Source organism: Aethalodelphis obliquidens, unplaced genomic scaffold (assembly GCF_003676395.1).
Source record: "Aethalodelphis obliquidens isolate GAN/ISIS:26980383/991018 unplaced genomic scaffold, ASM367639v1 scaffold45, whole genome shotgun sequence".
Taxonomy (NCBI): Eukaryota; Metazoa; Chordata; class Mammalia; order Artiodactyla; family Delphinidae; genus Aethalodelphis; species Aethalodelphis obliquidens.
In genome coordinates, this window is record NW_020837989.1 from 5,104,054 (window position 1) to 5,121,230 (window position 17,177).

Below are 17,177 nucleotides of genomic sequence, written 5' to 3' on the forward strand. Positions count from 1 at the left end.
TAGTTTCTCTCTGGCAGAGAGAAAGTAAAGTAGTATCACAATTGTTTTTTTCAAGGAGACTGCTAAGAAGTGCACAGATAACTCAGTTTTAAAAATTCATGTAGATAAACATAAAATGGTTGCAGGAAATGTTCATCTTTGTGCATCCGGCATGTGGAATCACCAGCCTTGCTCTTCTGTCTTTCCTACCTCTGCCTAATGGCAGAGGCACTGGCATCTCTGCTATAAAATCCACTGCTCTCTTGGCCTGAGATCAAGAGATCCTGGAAACCTAACACGGTTCCATGGACAGATGCCATGACATGCATTTTTGAAATGAGAGGCATGTCTGTGCAAGTCTATTGGAGGCGGATGGCTTTCTCTTATGATGCTGTGTAACAGTCCAGATGTGAGGCTGGGGACAGATGCTGCGCAGACTCCGGCCCCGCCCAGCTGCCGGCTGATGTTGCTTAGGAAAGATTTCCTCTGGTTACTCTCGTTGGCTGAGATTTTTGAGAAGGCCTTTTACATGGAATAAAAAGCCTGGCTTTAGAATGACTTAAGTTTCTCACTTGTAGAAAGAAACTTTCTGTAAAGCAATGTGGGATTGAATCTGTATTTCATAGTAATCTTTTTTTTCCCTAACACCCATTGCATAAATCTTGATACTTTTTACAAACACTTATAAGCCATTGCCAGGAAGAAGATATCTCTTCTTTCCTCTGTAACCTAACATACGTAGAAAAGGAATGGGGGATAAAAGTCATGGAAATGACTTAGAGGGAACGACCACAAGTTACCCAAAAGGGAGGTGGATGTCGAGCTTCTAAAGTGGTAAAGGGAATTGAATGGATTTGTCTGATGCCTCCGGATGTGAGTTAATAAAAGGGTCTGTGAACTGGAAAAAATGTCACAAAACCACATGATCTCATTGCTTAGTTCATTTAGCAGTTCCAAGATTGATTCCACGGAACATTATTTTTAGAAGGATGTTAATAAGTATAACATGAAAGTAAACACAAATGTAAACAGACTACTTTGAGGTCGGACTTCTCAGAACCTTTAAAAGACCACTCTGCACTGAGAATTTCCAAGAGGGGTGAGTAGATACAGTGTTTCCAAAATTCTTTGGCCATGGACCCCTGAGGGTCTTCAAAAGGCACCCATATGCATAGGAGACACACACAGTGGGAGATGCTTAAGTTCAGTGGCCTCATTTTGCAGATAGGAAACCCAGGTCCAGAGAGGAAGGGTGGTTCGTGCAAAGCAGCAGTGTTTTCAGCTTGTTTGATGTTGACTGAGAGGCTTCAGGAGCTGATTTCCAGCACCTGAGGAAGTAACTGGACCTCTGTAGGATCAGTCAAGGGCAATGCTCGTCTGGGAAATTAGACCTGGCCACTTTGCTTTGTGACTCACTGACCACGTGCCCTCGAGTGAGATGGTTTTCCTTTTGGATACCAATTTCCTCTTTAGAAAAAGAGGCATAATAATTTTTGCTTTATCTATTGGAGAGCAGTGTTTTGTGAGAGTCAAAAGAAGTCAAATACGTGAGGGTACCGTGACCCGTGGGCATTTCACAGGTGCTCAAAATTATTCTCTTAAACAGATGTCTTGTGACAGTGATTCTCAAACTTGAGCGTGCAGCACATCCAAAGCACCTTGGGGTTTTTTTTTAAACCACAGATGGCAGAATTTCTAGATCACTGGGTCTGGAGAGACCTGAGAATTTGCATTTCTAACAAGTTCCCAGGTGATGCTGCCGCTCCAGACTTTGAGAACTGCTGACCCAGGAGATCCCCAAACAAAATACATCTGGAAAAAATCTTGGGTAAAAGAGTAAACCGTGTTGATGCAGTAGGGAAAAGCAAAAATTGAAGAAAATGGTCAGGGATGGAGATTCACTCTGAGCCAGGCGCTGTTTAGGGGAATACTCGCCACCCCAGCCCTGGGATCAAGGATTCAGGGGTAACCCTTGGAGGAGGTCAGTGGCTCACAGGAGTCATGTAGCCAGTAAGCTGGCAGAGTCAGAATTCAAATCCAGGTGTCTGTCTCCCAAGTTCACTCTCTTTCTGCTTCATTAAAGACAAAGAACAGGCAAGACAGTCACTGAGAATCAGGCACAAAGCCATACCCATGCAAGAAGCAGAAATTTCTTTTGCAGCCTGTGGCATCTGAGAATGCAGACACTGTTGCTATTGTCGTCACTAGTTAATAGTGGCCTTAGAGTCCAGTGCTCAGATGGTGTGATTTCTACAGAGGCAGTATGTCCCAGCATGCAGCGTAAGAGCCAGGGCTGCATGTCCCGACGTTGCTCTGTGTCCTTTGCCAAACTGCCTAATCTCCCTGGGTCTCAGTGTCCTCATCTATAAAATGTGGTAAATAATCGTATCTACCTTCTGGGGTTGTTATGAGGAGTAAGTGAAATAACATGGGTATTTAGCATAGTGCCTGCCATATACTACGTGCTGACATGCTACTATTGTAATTGTTGACAAGAGCAAAAGGGAGCAAAAGGAAGGCGAGAGACACCCTGGTTGACTTAGCGTATTTAACAGGCACAGAACGAAGGGATCTGGAGGCCTCCGAATGAATTTTTCTGATCTTGCTGGTCGTTTGTGGCTGAGAGATGCTTTCCCCAAACCCCTCTATTCTTCCTCGGTTGCGGGGGGCATTACAGAAAAAGAAAGCCAAACTGAAAATCCAGAGAGGGCATCCATTTGGGCCCATCGTGGAGTTTTCAGAATACAGTTTTTTTTTTTTTTTTTTTAGCGGTACACAGGCCTCTCACTGCTGTGGCCTCTCCTGCTGCGGAGCACAGGCTCTGGACGCGCAGGCCCAGCGGCCATGACTCATGGGCCTAGCCGCTCCGCGGCATGTGGGATCCTCCCAGACCAGGGCACGAACCCGTGTCCGCTGCATCGGCAGGCGGACTCTCAACCACTGCGCCACCAGGGAAGCCCCAGAATACAGTTTTTACTGGGCAGAGGGACAGGCCTTGTGGAGGTGAGGGGAAAGGGGAGGGCTAGCAGTTGAAGCATCCAGAGGTAATTTTGGTTTGTGACTGATGAGCCAGTGACCCATGACTAATGGCTGGCTACTGGGGGGCTTGCCCTTAGGATAATCATATCATTGTTCTGCTCAGATCATAGGCCTTTTCTAAGGGAACATGGGATGAAGGTAAAGATGAATGTTGTTGGAGGTGAAAAGTTCACAGTAGTTGCCATGGGGATGACCTTAAGAGCTTGGTGGAGGTTCCCATGGAAACCAACCTCAAGATGCAACATTAATCACCCATATCTCTATCTTTCACCCGTGGGGCTTCCCAAAGGTGAGAGGCAATAGAGGAGGAGAGAGGGTAGAAGCACGTCCCCCTTCTCAACTCATTAACCATCTTCCCAGGTTATCTCAAAAGCCACCTTCCTAGAAAGGCTTTTCTTTGTTCCATTTCTTTCTTCTTTGAATTCCCTCTGTATGGCTCTCATGGCCATCATGACTCCTATTGCCTTGATCTGAGACAATGAGATTTTAAAACCTCCTAAAAGGGTGCTTCATCCTGACCAGAACTCAACACCGGCTTGCGGCTCGGCATATGCTTCTGTTCAGAAACCCAGCCTGGAGCCTTTGATTTCTATGAGTGAAGCTCTGGTGGTCTCTTTCCTGCATGTGGTGGCAGGATTCTTCTTCCATTGCCTTTTGTTGTTCCTCTACTCAAGTACCTTCATGATCTTCCAGTGCCCACTGAATCAATCCACACTCTTTCCCTTGTCATTTCTTACTCAGACTTTATCCCTGAGTCCTCATCCCAAGCCCTCTACAAAAATCATCAGTGTTTTCTCATTCTCCTTTCACACCTTACTTATTTCCATCACCATTCCATAGTTTATACTTTAGAAATTCTTGGGCTGCCTTTCTATTTGAATATGGCCGTGTTCAAGTGCTACATCTTTCTTGAGGGCTAGACACACTCTTATTAGCCTTTTGCCTGAACCTTGATTCTCTGCTGTCTTACCATTCTCTCATTGTCTTTTCTACCCCATAAAATGTTAAAATCCTTGGGGACAGGGATCAGATCTTTTACTTCTCAATGATTCCTTAAACACTTAAAACAATTCAGGGCATTCATTGGCTTCTCCAAAATGCTTCAGTTTATTGAAGACTTTATAGCACTTGTGTGTGGTCTTATTTCAAGTGTGGTGAATGGAGTAGACCAATCCCTATTCACAGATAACTGTTATATAAGGCAGGGTAAGCCATAAAAGAAGCAGAAGCTAAATTCTACAAGGAAGGCAACAGTAGTTAAAAGGGGTTCTCCCCATACCTGTTACGGGGAGAACGAAATGACATCTTGGAAAAAGTAGTATCTGATACAGGTTTGGGGAGAAGGGTGAGATTTTTAGACGTGCAAAGTGGAAGGGGACTAGAGAACAGAGTGACTCAGGGTGGTGTGGCTGAAATGGAAGGTGCTAGAAAGGGCAAGTAACTCAAACGTTTGGTTGTATCCAGGCTACCCCCAACACCAGGGAAGAAATTCATATTGAGGGAGACATAAGGGACTGAGCAGGGAAGTAACAACTCAGCGGTCTGCCTCGAGAAAACTGATCTTGAAGCTAAACTATCACCTGTATTGGATGATGATCAACTGAAGTCACAGGACTGAGCTGAGTTTGGCTGAAGGAGCTGGGACCAGGAACCTGAACAAAAAATGTCTTCAGATATGGGATTTTTGGACTCCTCATCTTTTCGGCATCAGTAATACTAAATCATGGGGTCTAATAGGCATCTATGGGCAGGGCCAGCCAACCACCAAATGATTTCCTGTCAACCTCTCTGCCTCTGCTTCCAATTGCCCACCCTGTAGGGAACTTACTCCATAGACCAGCTCTCCCACCATGCCATTCCAAGCCTTTGTGTCAGGGTCGCGGGCTCCATATTTCCCATCACTGACGATCTCAAGACGGTAGGAGTAGCCCACATGCTTGGCAATCTCTGCTGCCAGCTCTACACAGTAGCCCTCGTAGCGGTCATTGCCTTCAAACTGGTTGGCATTCTTCTTGAGCATCACATAAGGATCTTCCTGGTGGAGAAATGGGAGACAGAGAATGTGGGTTTTGGGTTCACTCTTGCGGAGGGAGGCCTTTGGCGTGGCAGAGGAGGATGTCTCCAACATTGCTAAACTTTGGGGAAGTCTCTCTGGCCCCTAAATCCACTTCCTGCATTTCTGCTCCTCCCGTTACAAAACTTCTTGGGTTAAGGAAGCAAACTATTAAAATAGAATGTTTCACTGAGACGCCATGCCTAGCTTTTCAAGTTGTTCCAGGAGCTCTTGTATTTTTGGGAGGTGTTAGGGGAATAACCCTTAAATAGGCTCCAACTGTCTCATCACTGAAAATCATAGCAGCTTTACTTATACTCACTTTAGGTGCTGGACTTTAGGGAACTTGCTTTGAAAATGGCTTCTACTAAGGAAGGGTAGAGTCAGAACCACTAGAACTTAGTCTCACCCTTATGTTTTTTGTTTGTTTGTTTGTTTGTTTTTTTGTGGTACGTGGGCCTCTCACTGTTGTGGCTTCTCCCATTACGGAGCACAGGCTCTGGACGCCCAGGCTCAGCGACCATGGCTCACGGGCCTAGGCGCTCCGCGGCATGTGGGATCTTCCCAGACCCGGGGCACAAACCCGTGTCCCCTGCATCGGCAGGCAGACTCTCAACCACTGCGCCACCAGGGAAGCCCACCCTTATGTTTTATATACATTGGAAACTATGGCTCAAAGGAGGGTAAGTGACTTACTTATCCAAGAGCACAAAGTGAAATCATGGCAGAGCCAGAGAGCAAAAGTCCCTCTGACTTTCAGGATATTCCTTTTTTACTTCCTCTTTCTACCGACCACACAGTTTTGGCAAGAAGAATGACCAGCTTTCACTCCTGGGAAAACCTTTGTGTTGGTCTGTCTCACATCCCAGGTAACCTCCATGAAGGACTGAGTACTCACTAGGATTGTAGTGACGATGTACGTTCTATTCTGGACACTTGAGTTATCCCCCCCAGCTTGAGCATCTGTGGCTGCAGGGACAAACTTATCATCTTCATTCCAGTAGCCAATCTGTTAAAGAGAGGAAGGTGGTGACATAAGGTGATCCAGGCTCCTCAGGAATGGCCCACTCTGGGTCCCCCAGCCAACACCAGACAGGAAATCAAGGAGCTGAGCATCACACCAGCAATCCTGGACACACCAGGCTCTGAGGTATTGGTAGATATAAACAACAAGAGACAAGATGCTCTCTAGGTCCTCCCATCCCCACCCCATGAAAATCCTCATCATGACGGGTAAGCCTGAAAATTGCCTCTTAAGGGGCGAGGGTTTAACTGTTGATGCAGCTAAACTCTTACGTACAATGCGAGTCAGGGCCATAGAGATTTAATTCCCTGCAGTTGTTCACAAGGCCAAACCCCACCTTCTCCCATGCCTAGTAACCCTTCTCTTCCTGAGCTCATTCTGAAGTGTAGTGGGAATCATATGATTTAAACCGTACATTCTTGTTTTCTTTTGCTTTTTTTTAACATCTTTATTGGAGTATAATTGCTTTGCAATGGTGTGTTAGTTTCTGCTTTATAACAAAGTGAATCAGTTATACATATACATATGTTCCCATATCTCTTCCCTCTTGCATCTCCCTCCCTCCCACCCTCCCTATCCCACCCCTCTAGGCGGTCACAAAGCACTGAGCTGATCTCCCTGTGCTATGCGGCTGCTTCCCACTAGCTATCTGTTTTACGTTTGGTAGTGTATATATGTCCATGCCACTCTCTCACTTTGTCACAGCTTACCCTTCCCCCTCCCCATATCCTGAAGTCCATTCTCTAGTAGGTCTGTCTCTTTATTCCTGTCTTACCCCTAGGTTCTTCATGGCATTTTTTTTTCTTAAATTCCATATATATGTGTTAGCGTACGGTATTTGTCTTTCTCTTTCTGACTTACTTCACTCTGTATGACAGACTCTGGGTCCATCCACCTCATTACAAATAGCTCAATTTCATTTCTTTTTATGGCTGAGTAATATTTCATTGTATATATGTGCCACATCTTCTTTATCCATTCATCTGATGATGGGCACTTAGGTTGTTTCCATCTCCTGGCTATTGTAAATAGAGCTGCAATGAATATTTTGGTACATGACTCTTTTTGAATTATGGTTTTCTCAGAGTATATGCCCAGTAGTGGGATTGCTGGGTCATATGGTAGTTCTATTTGTAGTTTTTTAAGGAACCTCCATACTGTTCTCCATAGTGGCTGTACCAATTCACATTCCCACCAGCAGTGCAAGAGGGTTCCCTTTTCTCCACACCCTCTCCAGCGTTTATCGTTTCTAGATTTTTTGATGATGGCCATTCTGACCGCTGTGAGATGATATCTCATTGTAGTTTTGACTTGCATTTCTCTCATGATTAATGATGTTGAGCATTCTTTCATGTGTTTGTTGGCAATCCGTATATCTTCTTTGGAGAAATGTCTATTTAGGCCTTCTGTCCATTTTTGGATTGGGTTGTTTGTTTTTTTGTTATTGAGTTGCATGAGCTGCTTGTAAATCTTGGAGATTAATCCTTTGTCAGTTGCTTCATTTGCAAATATTTTCTCCCATTCTGAGGGTTGCCTTTTGGTCTTGTTTATGGTTTCTTTTGCTGTGCAAAAGCTTTGAAGTTTCATTAGGTCCCAGTTGTTTATTTTTGTTTTTATTTCCATTTCTCTAGGAGGTGGTTCAAAAAGGATCTTGCTGTGATTTATGCCATAGAGTGTTCTGCCTGTGTTTTCCTGTAAGAGTTTGATAGTTTCTGGCCTTACTCTTGTTTTCTTTTTAGGTTAACTGTATTTTTCCATCTGGATTTAACTTTCTAGGTGATGGTTATTTTATCCTTTATTTCTCTTATTTCCAATTTTTGACCTATTATAATACTGAGAATATAGTCGTGCCTGCAAACACTGATTGATATTATTTTTTTATAAAAAATTAGCAGTTATTTATACTGACTCATTTTCCAAGGTCTTTTAGCAAATACTTATTGGATCCCTATTGTGTGTAAGACTCCGAGCTAAAACATTGGTGGTATTGTGGCAGGGTTGAGAAAGATACAAAGAAGTCTCGGAGATAGTCCTTGCTCTGAGGATCCCTCCAGTCTATTTGGGAAGACAAGACACACACATGCACGTGGCCCCAGAAGTGACAAGTGAGTGGCTCAGGTAGCTTGAGCCTAAGGAGTTTGGAGAAGTAGAAGCCTGGTATGGAACCTATGCTGGGAAAAAGGCAGCAGGAGGAGGTGAGGCTTAAGTCACGAGGGATGGAAAGGTTGAGCCCAAACCTGTCAGGTCGGAGAGAAGATAAGCCAAGATGGGAAGGCAGGAATCTGCCCAGATATGTAAGTTCAGTGGGTCCTGAGTGGAGGATAGGGTTAGTCCAAGAGGGCAGTGGGCGCTTGGGTCTAGGTAGCAGAGGGATTGGTAGGCCAGGCTAAGTGGCGTAGACTTTATTCTGAAGGCAACAGGGAGTCATGGAAGGTTTGGGAAGAGCAGAATGGCGTGGCTAATACACACACACACAGACTCCACACACACCCCTATGTCTATGTATCTTTTATTTTATTTTATTTTTTGGCTGCGTTGGGTCTTTGTTGCTGCGCATGGGCTTTCTCTGGTTGTGGTGCATGGGCTTATTGCGGTGGCTTCTCTTGTTGCGGAGCATGGGTTCTAGGTGTGCTAGTTTCAGTCGTTGTGGCACACAGGCTCAGTAGTTGTGGCTCACGGGCTCTAGAGCGCCGGCTCAGTAGCTGTGGCTCACAGGCTTAGTTGCTCCACAGCATGTGGGATCTTCCCGGACCAGGGATCAAACCCATGTCCCCTGCATTGGCAGGCGGATTCTTAACCACTGCGCCACCAGGGAAGTCCCTGTCTTTATACGTCTTTAGACCGTTGTGTTTTGTTTTGTGGTCATTCTGCTGGCTGTAGTTTTAAAGGGCAAACAGGAAGGAGAACTGAAGCGCATGTGCAGGGGGAGGAGCAGGTCTCTAAGTCAGCCCAGGTTCACAAAATCCAAGGCACATGCCAATGGTCCACTCAGATGTCACCTTCACCTTGGTGTCTTTCCCAGTCCCCTCAGTTACAAAGAAACAACTCTCCCTGCCATTTCACTGCCATTAACAACAGTAGTAATAATTGCCGACACTGGTCATGTTCTTGCTCTGTCAGAGGCTGTGTTTGATAGTTTTTGTGCCAGTTCATCTGGCTTAGAAGAGTTTGTTAACTCGCAAGGTGATGGTGGTGATGCAGCTGAGAAGTGGCTGAGCTCAGCCTGGAATGGTGGTCATCTGTCTCCAGGGGCAGCTTTTCATCTTGACGCTGTTCTTTCTGCGAGGGGACTTAGCCCTGGGCTGGGAATCATATTAGCTGACAGTTACTGAGTGCTTACTGTGTTTTAGGCACTCTTCTAAGTGTTTTTTATGTTTTAACTTCTCTCATCCACACAAAAACCTATGAGGTGGGTAATCAATTATCACTCCTATTTTAAATGTGAAGAAACTGAGATGTAGGGAAAGTGGAATAACTTTCCCAAGGCCACAGGAGAGTCACGGAGCCAGGATTGGAGCCGGGCAGGCCGATTGCAGGGCCGTGTCCTTCTGTGTTCCACTAGGCTGCCAGCTGGCCCTGAGCGCCTCGTGTTGGTTCCCATTGGCCCCATGGTCTAGCTGTTGGCATGTCTGTCCCCATCTCTCCACGATGCTGTGGGCTTCTCAGGGACAAAGCTAGAGGTCTGTTCGTGCTAGGACCCCTTTCTTAGGGCCACAGATTGTACCACAGAGAAGCAGCTCAGGAAAGTTTTGTTGAGAGAATGAGTGCATCCAACATGGAGACAGTGGATCCTGTTCATGCTGAGACAGTTCAGAGGCCTGAAGGGGGGTCAGGGGGAGCTGTCTCTCAGGACACTGGGTCAGGATTTGCCCTCATGCTGGCATGGGTACCATGTTGCCTGTGTGGGGCACTTTCAGCCAGCCTGGAAGGGGACATGTCTCTCTAATGACACAAGAACCAGAAACTTAGATTTCCAGAATATCAGAGCCAAAAGAGGCCTGAAGAATCATTTCCTCCAACCTCTTCCTTTTTTACAGAGAGGGAAACAGAAGTTCAGAGACCAGGGGACTTGCTCAAAACCAGAATGTAGTCCTGCCTCCCCCATTTTGCTAGGCCAGTGTTCCATGGGACCCTAGGGCATCTGTAAAGGCCCTTCACCACTTTCATGGGAGGTGAGGGGTCAGAGAAGAGGGGGAAAGCCCTGGGTTCCTCACCCTTGCTTCAATAGTCAGTTCTGCTTTTAATCCATTTCACGCTTTGAGATTCCCCTTAAGAGTTCATTTTTACAAGGAGCCCGTTCGTTGAAAAATAACTATTTGAAACCATTATTGTAGCATATCGTGGGGCGAGTTTCAGAAAAGAATTTCCAAACTACTTTCCTAACACTTAACTGTATTTTGCTCTTCCCCTATGCAAATAGCACAGACAGGCTCGGGATTATTTTCTCTGTTTTACAGAAAAGAAAACTGAGGCTTGGGGAGATCAGATGATCTAACTTATACAGATTAAATAGCAGATTAGTGGCAGGGCATAGGAGCCAGGTCATGGACTTCAAAGGTAAAATTATTGAATATAATCAATACACACTTGGGAGACGATCAAGCAAATGTAATTGCCATTTTCTTTCCCCCTGTAGTTGATGCTGTGGTGTTTTCATGCTCTTCTCTTTCCCTTCCTCCTCCTTTTTCTTCCTTCCCTCCCTTCTTTCCTTTCTTCCTTCTCCCTCTTCAGGATTAGTCACAGGTTTAGTTGTTCTTAGTTGTTCAAACTCAACAACTGTCAGCCTTGAGGAGGTTGCCTTCTTTGACATGCAACCAAGTTCTCTAAAATCTATTGTGTTTTCATCGGTAGTATTTTTAAAAGTGATGGCTTGATGGTCCAGAGATTGGTCTCTGGCATCAGACAGACCTGTTTTAAAAGGTAGACTTTTCTTATTAGTAACTCTTTGACCTTGGGCCAGTTACTTGACCTCAGTGGGCCTCCGTCCCTGCTCTGTAGAATGGATACAACAAGAGTACCTGTCTCGCAGGGCTGCTGTGGGAACCAAATGCGTTCATGCATGGACAACGGTACGCATAGTGTGTGGTTCATATTAAGTTGCCAGTAAACTAAAAAATGATATCCAGTAGGGTAATGCCTGATTGAAGGCTAACAGGCTTCTATACTGTAGTACATTTCAGTTTCACTTTGCTATTGAACATTGTCAATCTCCAAAAGAAGTATATATTATGGAGTATTTCTCAAACTCATTTGACAGCGTAACCCTCTTTACATGCAGAATGTCCTAGGATAAATGGTGCAAAACCCACAAAGCACGGCTCTAAAATATCAAGTTATTTGATCAAAGAGAGGGGGAAAAAAGCAAGATAAATCTGTACAGACCAGATTTATACGGCTTAGAAAGAGATTTTAACTTTTAGAATAGGGATCCTTCAGAGCTGGTGTTATAGCACTAATGTTAAATTGGTCTCTATAAAAATTATTGTCTAGCTTGGCTTATATCAAAAGCTAGAGGAACAGTTAAGTGTTGTAAACAAGCTTATTTTATTCCTAGCCCTTTTGTAGGGAAATAAGAACTATTGCCAGTCAGAAGAGCAGGGTGATGCCAAACCCCAGCTTGCCCCTCATGTAAGCTAGCAGGCTGAGAAATCTCCTTCCACATTTTGATGAAAAGAAAGCTGTCAAAGATTTTTGAAGGGACATTGCACTTCAGAGATGAGAGCAAATTTCCCTTTCTTAGAGAAGTGGGCTGGATTATTATACAGCCCTTTGATTCTCTACTGAGGATATGGAGGAACTTTGATTCTATCTCAAAGTAAATCAGAGCTAGTAGTTTGGTAAAAATTGGGGCCCACCATTCAGGAGAGGATTTAAACAATTCTGACAGTGAGAGGTCTTCTCTTGGGGCCAGTTATAATTTTTGATCTCCTGTTTTCCATCTACCTCTAAAGATTGTTTGAATATAGGAAATGAGTCTAGATGATAGATTAGACTTTTTTAAGTAAATGAAGTCTACAAAGGAGATGATCATTGAACAGTACATTCAATTGATTTACCTTGCATAGTCGTCAAATCAAATGTCCACATTTTTAGCTCTAAGCTTCCTCTGAAGACACAGCCCCTGACCTCCAAAAAATGAGATCGATTATAATAAATTTTTAAAAAGGAAGACGTCTTTTGTGGCAAAGACAACCTGATGACCCCCAAGGATTCTTGTTTGCCTTGCATAGCGTACAGGTATGGTGGGAAGTAGCTACCTGGACAGCAGTTGCATTTCCCAGCCTTCCATATGTCTAGGTGGGCGAGGTGATTGGGTTGGCCAGTGGAGTGCAGCAGAAGTGATGCACGTCTCTCCTAGCCCGACTCCCCCAAATCTCCAGCACAATTTGTAATAACTTTCTTCCTCCCCTGTGAGCTGGCTGTTGATAGCCAGGAAGACCCAAACAGACAGTGGAGCCTCCATAAGCCTGAGTCTTAATCAGAGCCCCCAGCCCCCATACTGGTCACTGGGTGAACAAGAATGAGACCTTTGTTTGCATTAAACAGCTGAGATTTTAGAGTTTATCTGTTACTGCGCCTAGGGTTATCTTAACTAACACACTTAAAGAATTTGAACTTCATAAGTGTGTGTGTTAACTTTATCTGAGTTCTGCTTGAGGTGTTTTTTAATTAAATTTGCCAGCAATTTTTTTTTCTTACTTGCTGTCAGATCTGTGGAAATATGGGGCCAGAGTAGTATGCTCCCTGGTTGCCCAGCAACATTCAATACACTATCCACTCATTTAATGAACAACCACTTATTTGCACGTGCTTACTTATGTGTCAATATATTGTGGGCACTGAGGATACAGTAAATAACAGAACCACGTCCCTGTGTTAAGAGAGCTGACATTTTAGGGGCAAGGAGGTGAAGAAGAGGGGAAGAAAGACAATATATATCCAGACCAGGGGTCATCAGACTTTAGAGAGCCAGACTGCAAATATTTTAGGCTTTGCAGGTCATGCAATCTCTGTAGCAACTACTTATCTCTGCTGTCACAGTGCGGACGCGGCTATAGACGATACCTAAACAAATGAGTTTGGCTGTATTCCAAAAAACCCCACAAAACTCTATGTATGGACCCTGAAATTGTAATCTCATATAATTTTCACATATCATGAAGTAGTCATCTTTTGGTTTATTTCAAAATGTAAAAATCATTAGCTCATGGTCTGTACAAAAACAGGCATTTGGCTGAATTTGGCCTGCAGGCTGAAGTTTACCAACCTCGGGAGAGATCAGTAAACCAACAAGAATATAGCAGAAGGGGTAAGCACTGTGAAACATTGGGACAGTGGGATTGTGCTGGGTGGATGGGGGTCACTTTAGATGGCTTGGTCAGGGATGGCCTCTCCAAGGTGACTTTGCCTGGGCCAGACTTGAGTGACGAGGAGAGACACTGCATATGAAACTGCAGTGATTGAGAATGTCGGGTAAAGGAACAGAAGGATGCTATAGGGTAGCTGTAGAGTTATGAGCCAGAGAAGGAGCAAGGGCTGATGTCAGAGGGATGCAGCGTCTGGCGTTCTGAAGGTCAAGACGAGAAGTTATATTTCACCTGCAGTAGGAAGCCAGTCAAAAGCTTTAGGCAGAGAGAAGCAATATAGCCTGATGTATATTTGAAAATGATCATCCTGGCTCTTGTGTTGGGAAAATGGCCTTCTAGAGGGGCAAGAACATGGCCAGCAGGACTAGTGACTGGTAAGGAGGCTCCTGAGTGAGTCAGGCAGGTGTGGAAGGTGGCTTGGGCTCCGGGGTCAGCAGTGGAAATGGAGAGAAGTGGTTGGATTGAAGCTCTGTCTTAGAGCTACACCAGGTCTCAGTATGTCCAAAGTTGGGTGGCAAGGATTTAAAGAAAAAACTTCCAAAGGACATCTGGACTGGAGAGCTGTGCATTGACGTCAGTAGGACCTTGTGTCACTTTCTTCCCTGCCCGGTCTTTCCTTTTCAGTTATACTTGGGTCAGAACTGGGGATGACAAACTTGGGGCATGGCAGGGGGATACATATCAAGCTGAAGTGAGACTTGGCCATTTCAAGTCCAAAATTAGCTACAGGACCAGTAGTGATGGGCAGAGATGGTTTAATCAACAATGATGGTCCCTTCATGAAAGACCTTTGAGAATTTTCCTACACTTCTCTCTTGGCAGCCAGGTGCCAGAATTTGTGATCCTACTTGAATTTGACAAGGTATTTTATTTGGATAGAGGTCCCTAAATCAGCACCCCACGGTGAAGTGGAGTCTCTGAATGGGATTTCCCAAGGATTTAGCTTGAGTGGAGCCAGTGCCCATTCTGGCATTTGAAGATCCTCAGCATTGGATGGATGGATGTGTAGAGCACACACATTTCAGTAGGATGTCAAAATGGACCCAGATAGCTAGAGGGTGTGTTGGCAGATCGGTGGCCATGATACGTGCTTAAAGATCAGGGGAGAGTCCTCAAGGCCCCCGGTCAAGCAGCAGAAGCCCCTCTATTACCTACATCAGGTAAGGCCAGGCACTGCTCACTGAAACCAGCACAACGAGGTCACCATGAATCTGAGAAATTACTTTGTTAGGAGGCTGACTGAGTAAAAGGCCTGAAGCCGCAGGTGTGGAGGAATTCCTTGTCCTCAAGTCAGATTCCCCGTAAACAAAGGATGCTTAAGCCCACATTCTAGGAAAGGATTTAGTCATTGGAAAGTAAGTTGAAAAACAGCCCCAGGATCTGAAAAATAAAGCACAACGATTTGCTTGTGGATTTTAAGGTTACTCCGTAATTTCTGTTTGCTGATTTATCCATTCCATGGGCTTGCACAGCCTGACTCACTCAAAATCAAGGCTGACATAAAAATCCCTGTGGCCTAAAGAAGGCAGTTGAAACAAACAAACAAAACATGGGCTGAATGTCCACTCCGTTCCAGGGGCTACTTTTGGGAATCCCTTGATACAGGCAAGTGGGTAGCAGACATTGTTTCACTCAGTGCTGATGGCGACCCTGTGAGGTAAAGGGCATTATTCCCCATTTGGAGATGATGTAACTGAGCTCCAAGGAGGCTGAGTTGTTCAAGGTCACGTGCCTAGTAAAGAGTAAGGCAGACACTTAATTCGGGTTGTGTCTGTCTCCAAAGCCTGAGCTTATAACCGTTCTGCCAGTGTATCTCACCAAACCACCCAGAGCATCATGGACCTCCACAGTTTGGGAATAGAAAGCGTGAGCGGAGCTGTTCTGTAGAACTTGCTGGGATGCTGGAAATGATCTGTTGAGTACATCTGTGCTGTCTAGTATGGCAGCCACTAGCCACCTGTGGCTACTGAGCACTTGACATGTGGCGAGTGCAACTGAGGGGCTTTTAAATTATTTAGAATGAAAGTTAAATGGCCATCCATGGCTAGTGGCAACTGTATTTGACAGCACAGGCCTAGAGAGCATCAAGTTTGAGAGATGAAGACCCAGTCTTCAATGTGCCAGGCACAGCCCTCAGAACTTCTGCACCCGTTAGATCATTTAATCCTCTCAGTGAGCCTATGAGATTGGCATTGTTATGGTGCCCCCCACTTAAGGCACAAAGAACCTGATTTATTTGTCCAGAATCACAGGCTGGTAAGTGGTGATGCCAGGATTGAGGCCCAGGATTCCAGAGCTAATACTCTGATCCATGACACCCTAGTAGCTTTATACCATGTGTTCAATGCCTCTTACCCATTACGCTGTGCCACCCCAAGGAGCTAGGAATGTGATGAAGGCCATGGACGGTACAATAGAGGCTGCCATGAGTCACAACAAGGGAGCCTAGGGAAGGAGTAGCATTTTCTCTGAGTGTTGAAGGCTGAGGAGGAATTGGCCAGGCAAAAGAAGGGGATGGGGTAGGGGGAGTCCTAGGCAGAGGGAACACGTTTGAAGGCTGGGAGGTGAGAAAGAACATAGTATATTCCTGGAAGTGAAAGTTGATCAGAATGACTGGAGTGGAAGGAGGAAGGAAGTGAGTGTCAAGGGTCAAGGTCAGAGAAATTGGCAGAGGCCAGAGCACACAGAGTGTGGTAGAATTCTGAATGTTTTCTCCAAGGATTTGAATGTTGTTCCAAAATGTTTAATATGCATACATATTATACATTACATACATATACACAAACTAAGTTTCACTTATACTTCTATGTGGAAAGTAGAGGGGATACGACCAAGTGTGGATCAGGAGAAGATGGTTCACTTCCTCAATAAATCATCATTCTCAAGTTCTTACTTTGGAATCCTATAGGAGCAGCAGGGGCATTTTATACACATCTATTAGTTTATACTTTCACAGTAATTTCCCATCCCTTGGATCTTCACAAGCACCCCAAGACAAAGCTAGAGATTTTTTTAATCTCCATTTAATCTCCTCGATTCTCAGAGGAAGGAACTGACTTGCCCGAAGTCCCAGCTGGTTAGTGGCAGAGCTGAGGCTAGAATCCTCATTGCCTGCATCTCTTCTAAGAGATCCAGTCCAGGAAAGTGGGCTTGCAAGGCCCTCAGCTCTGGCCTGAGCCTCTGCTCAGCCCTCTCCTCCCTGAGGAAGTGAAGCAAAGGGACCCTTACCTTTCGGATGCCGTCGTGCTTCATTTCGATCACATGGAGGGTGTAGTTGGTCCGGCGTCCTTTCTCATTAAATTGCACGTTTCCTGTCAAGCCTTCAAACCGCACCTGGAAAAGAAAGCCAGGTGGTGACCAGTGAACCCTGAAGTTGCGCTTCATGTTTGTTCATTGGTTTGCTTTTTCTGCTGAAGTGAAAGTCCAGAACCTGAGGAAGTTACATGGGATGAGGTCTTGGAGTAGCATCAGTACTAAACACCTCTCTACTCCTTTGCCTGTAGCAGTCATCACTGTTAGAGTACAGTGCTCTTGCCTACTAGACTGAAATTCATTCTGAAAACTTTTTCACCCATTGCTTTAGGCAAACAGTAACAGTGGATCAGAGTAGATCCTAATAGGAAATCTCTGTGCCATCCTCAGTCAAACACCCCCATCAGGACTACCACTGTGAGAAAGACCGCTCCTCAGGTGCACACCTTCAGATGTAGAAAGT

The 17,177-nt window shown here is 45.0% G+C and overlaps 1 protein-coding gene across 4 annotated transcripts in view; it reads right to left on the reverse strand.

Moving 5' to 3' along the window:
* The window catches only part of GRIA1 (glutamate ionotropic receptor AMPA type subunit 1), a 305,570-nt gene that overhangs the window by 90,759 nt on the left and 197,634 nt on the right, over positions 1–17,177 (reverse strand). For all 4 annotated transcript variants that reach the window (XM_027081485.1, XM_027081484.1, XM_027081483.1 and 1 more), the window contains 3 exons: positions 16,691–16,795; positions 5,970–6,080; positions 4,847–5,053 (listed from right to left, as the gene is read on the reverse strand). In XM_027081485.1, the coding sequence (XP_026937286.1) occupies positions 4,847–5,053; positions 5,970–6,080; positions 16,691–16,795 (423 nt within the window). The remainder of the gene's footprint in view (positions 1–4,846; positions 5,054–5,969; positions 6,081–16,690; positions 16,796–17,177) is intronic.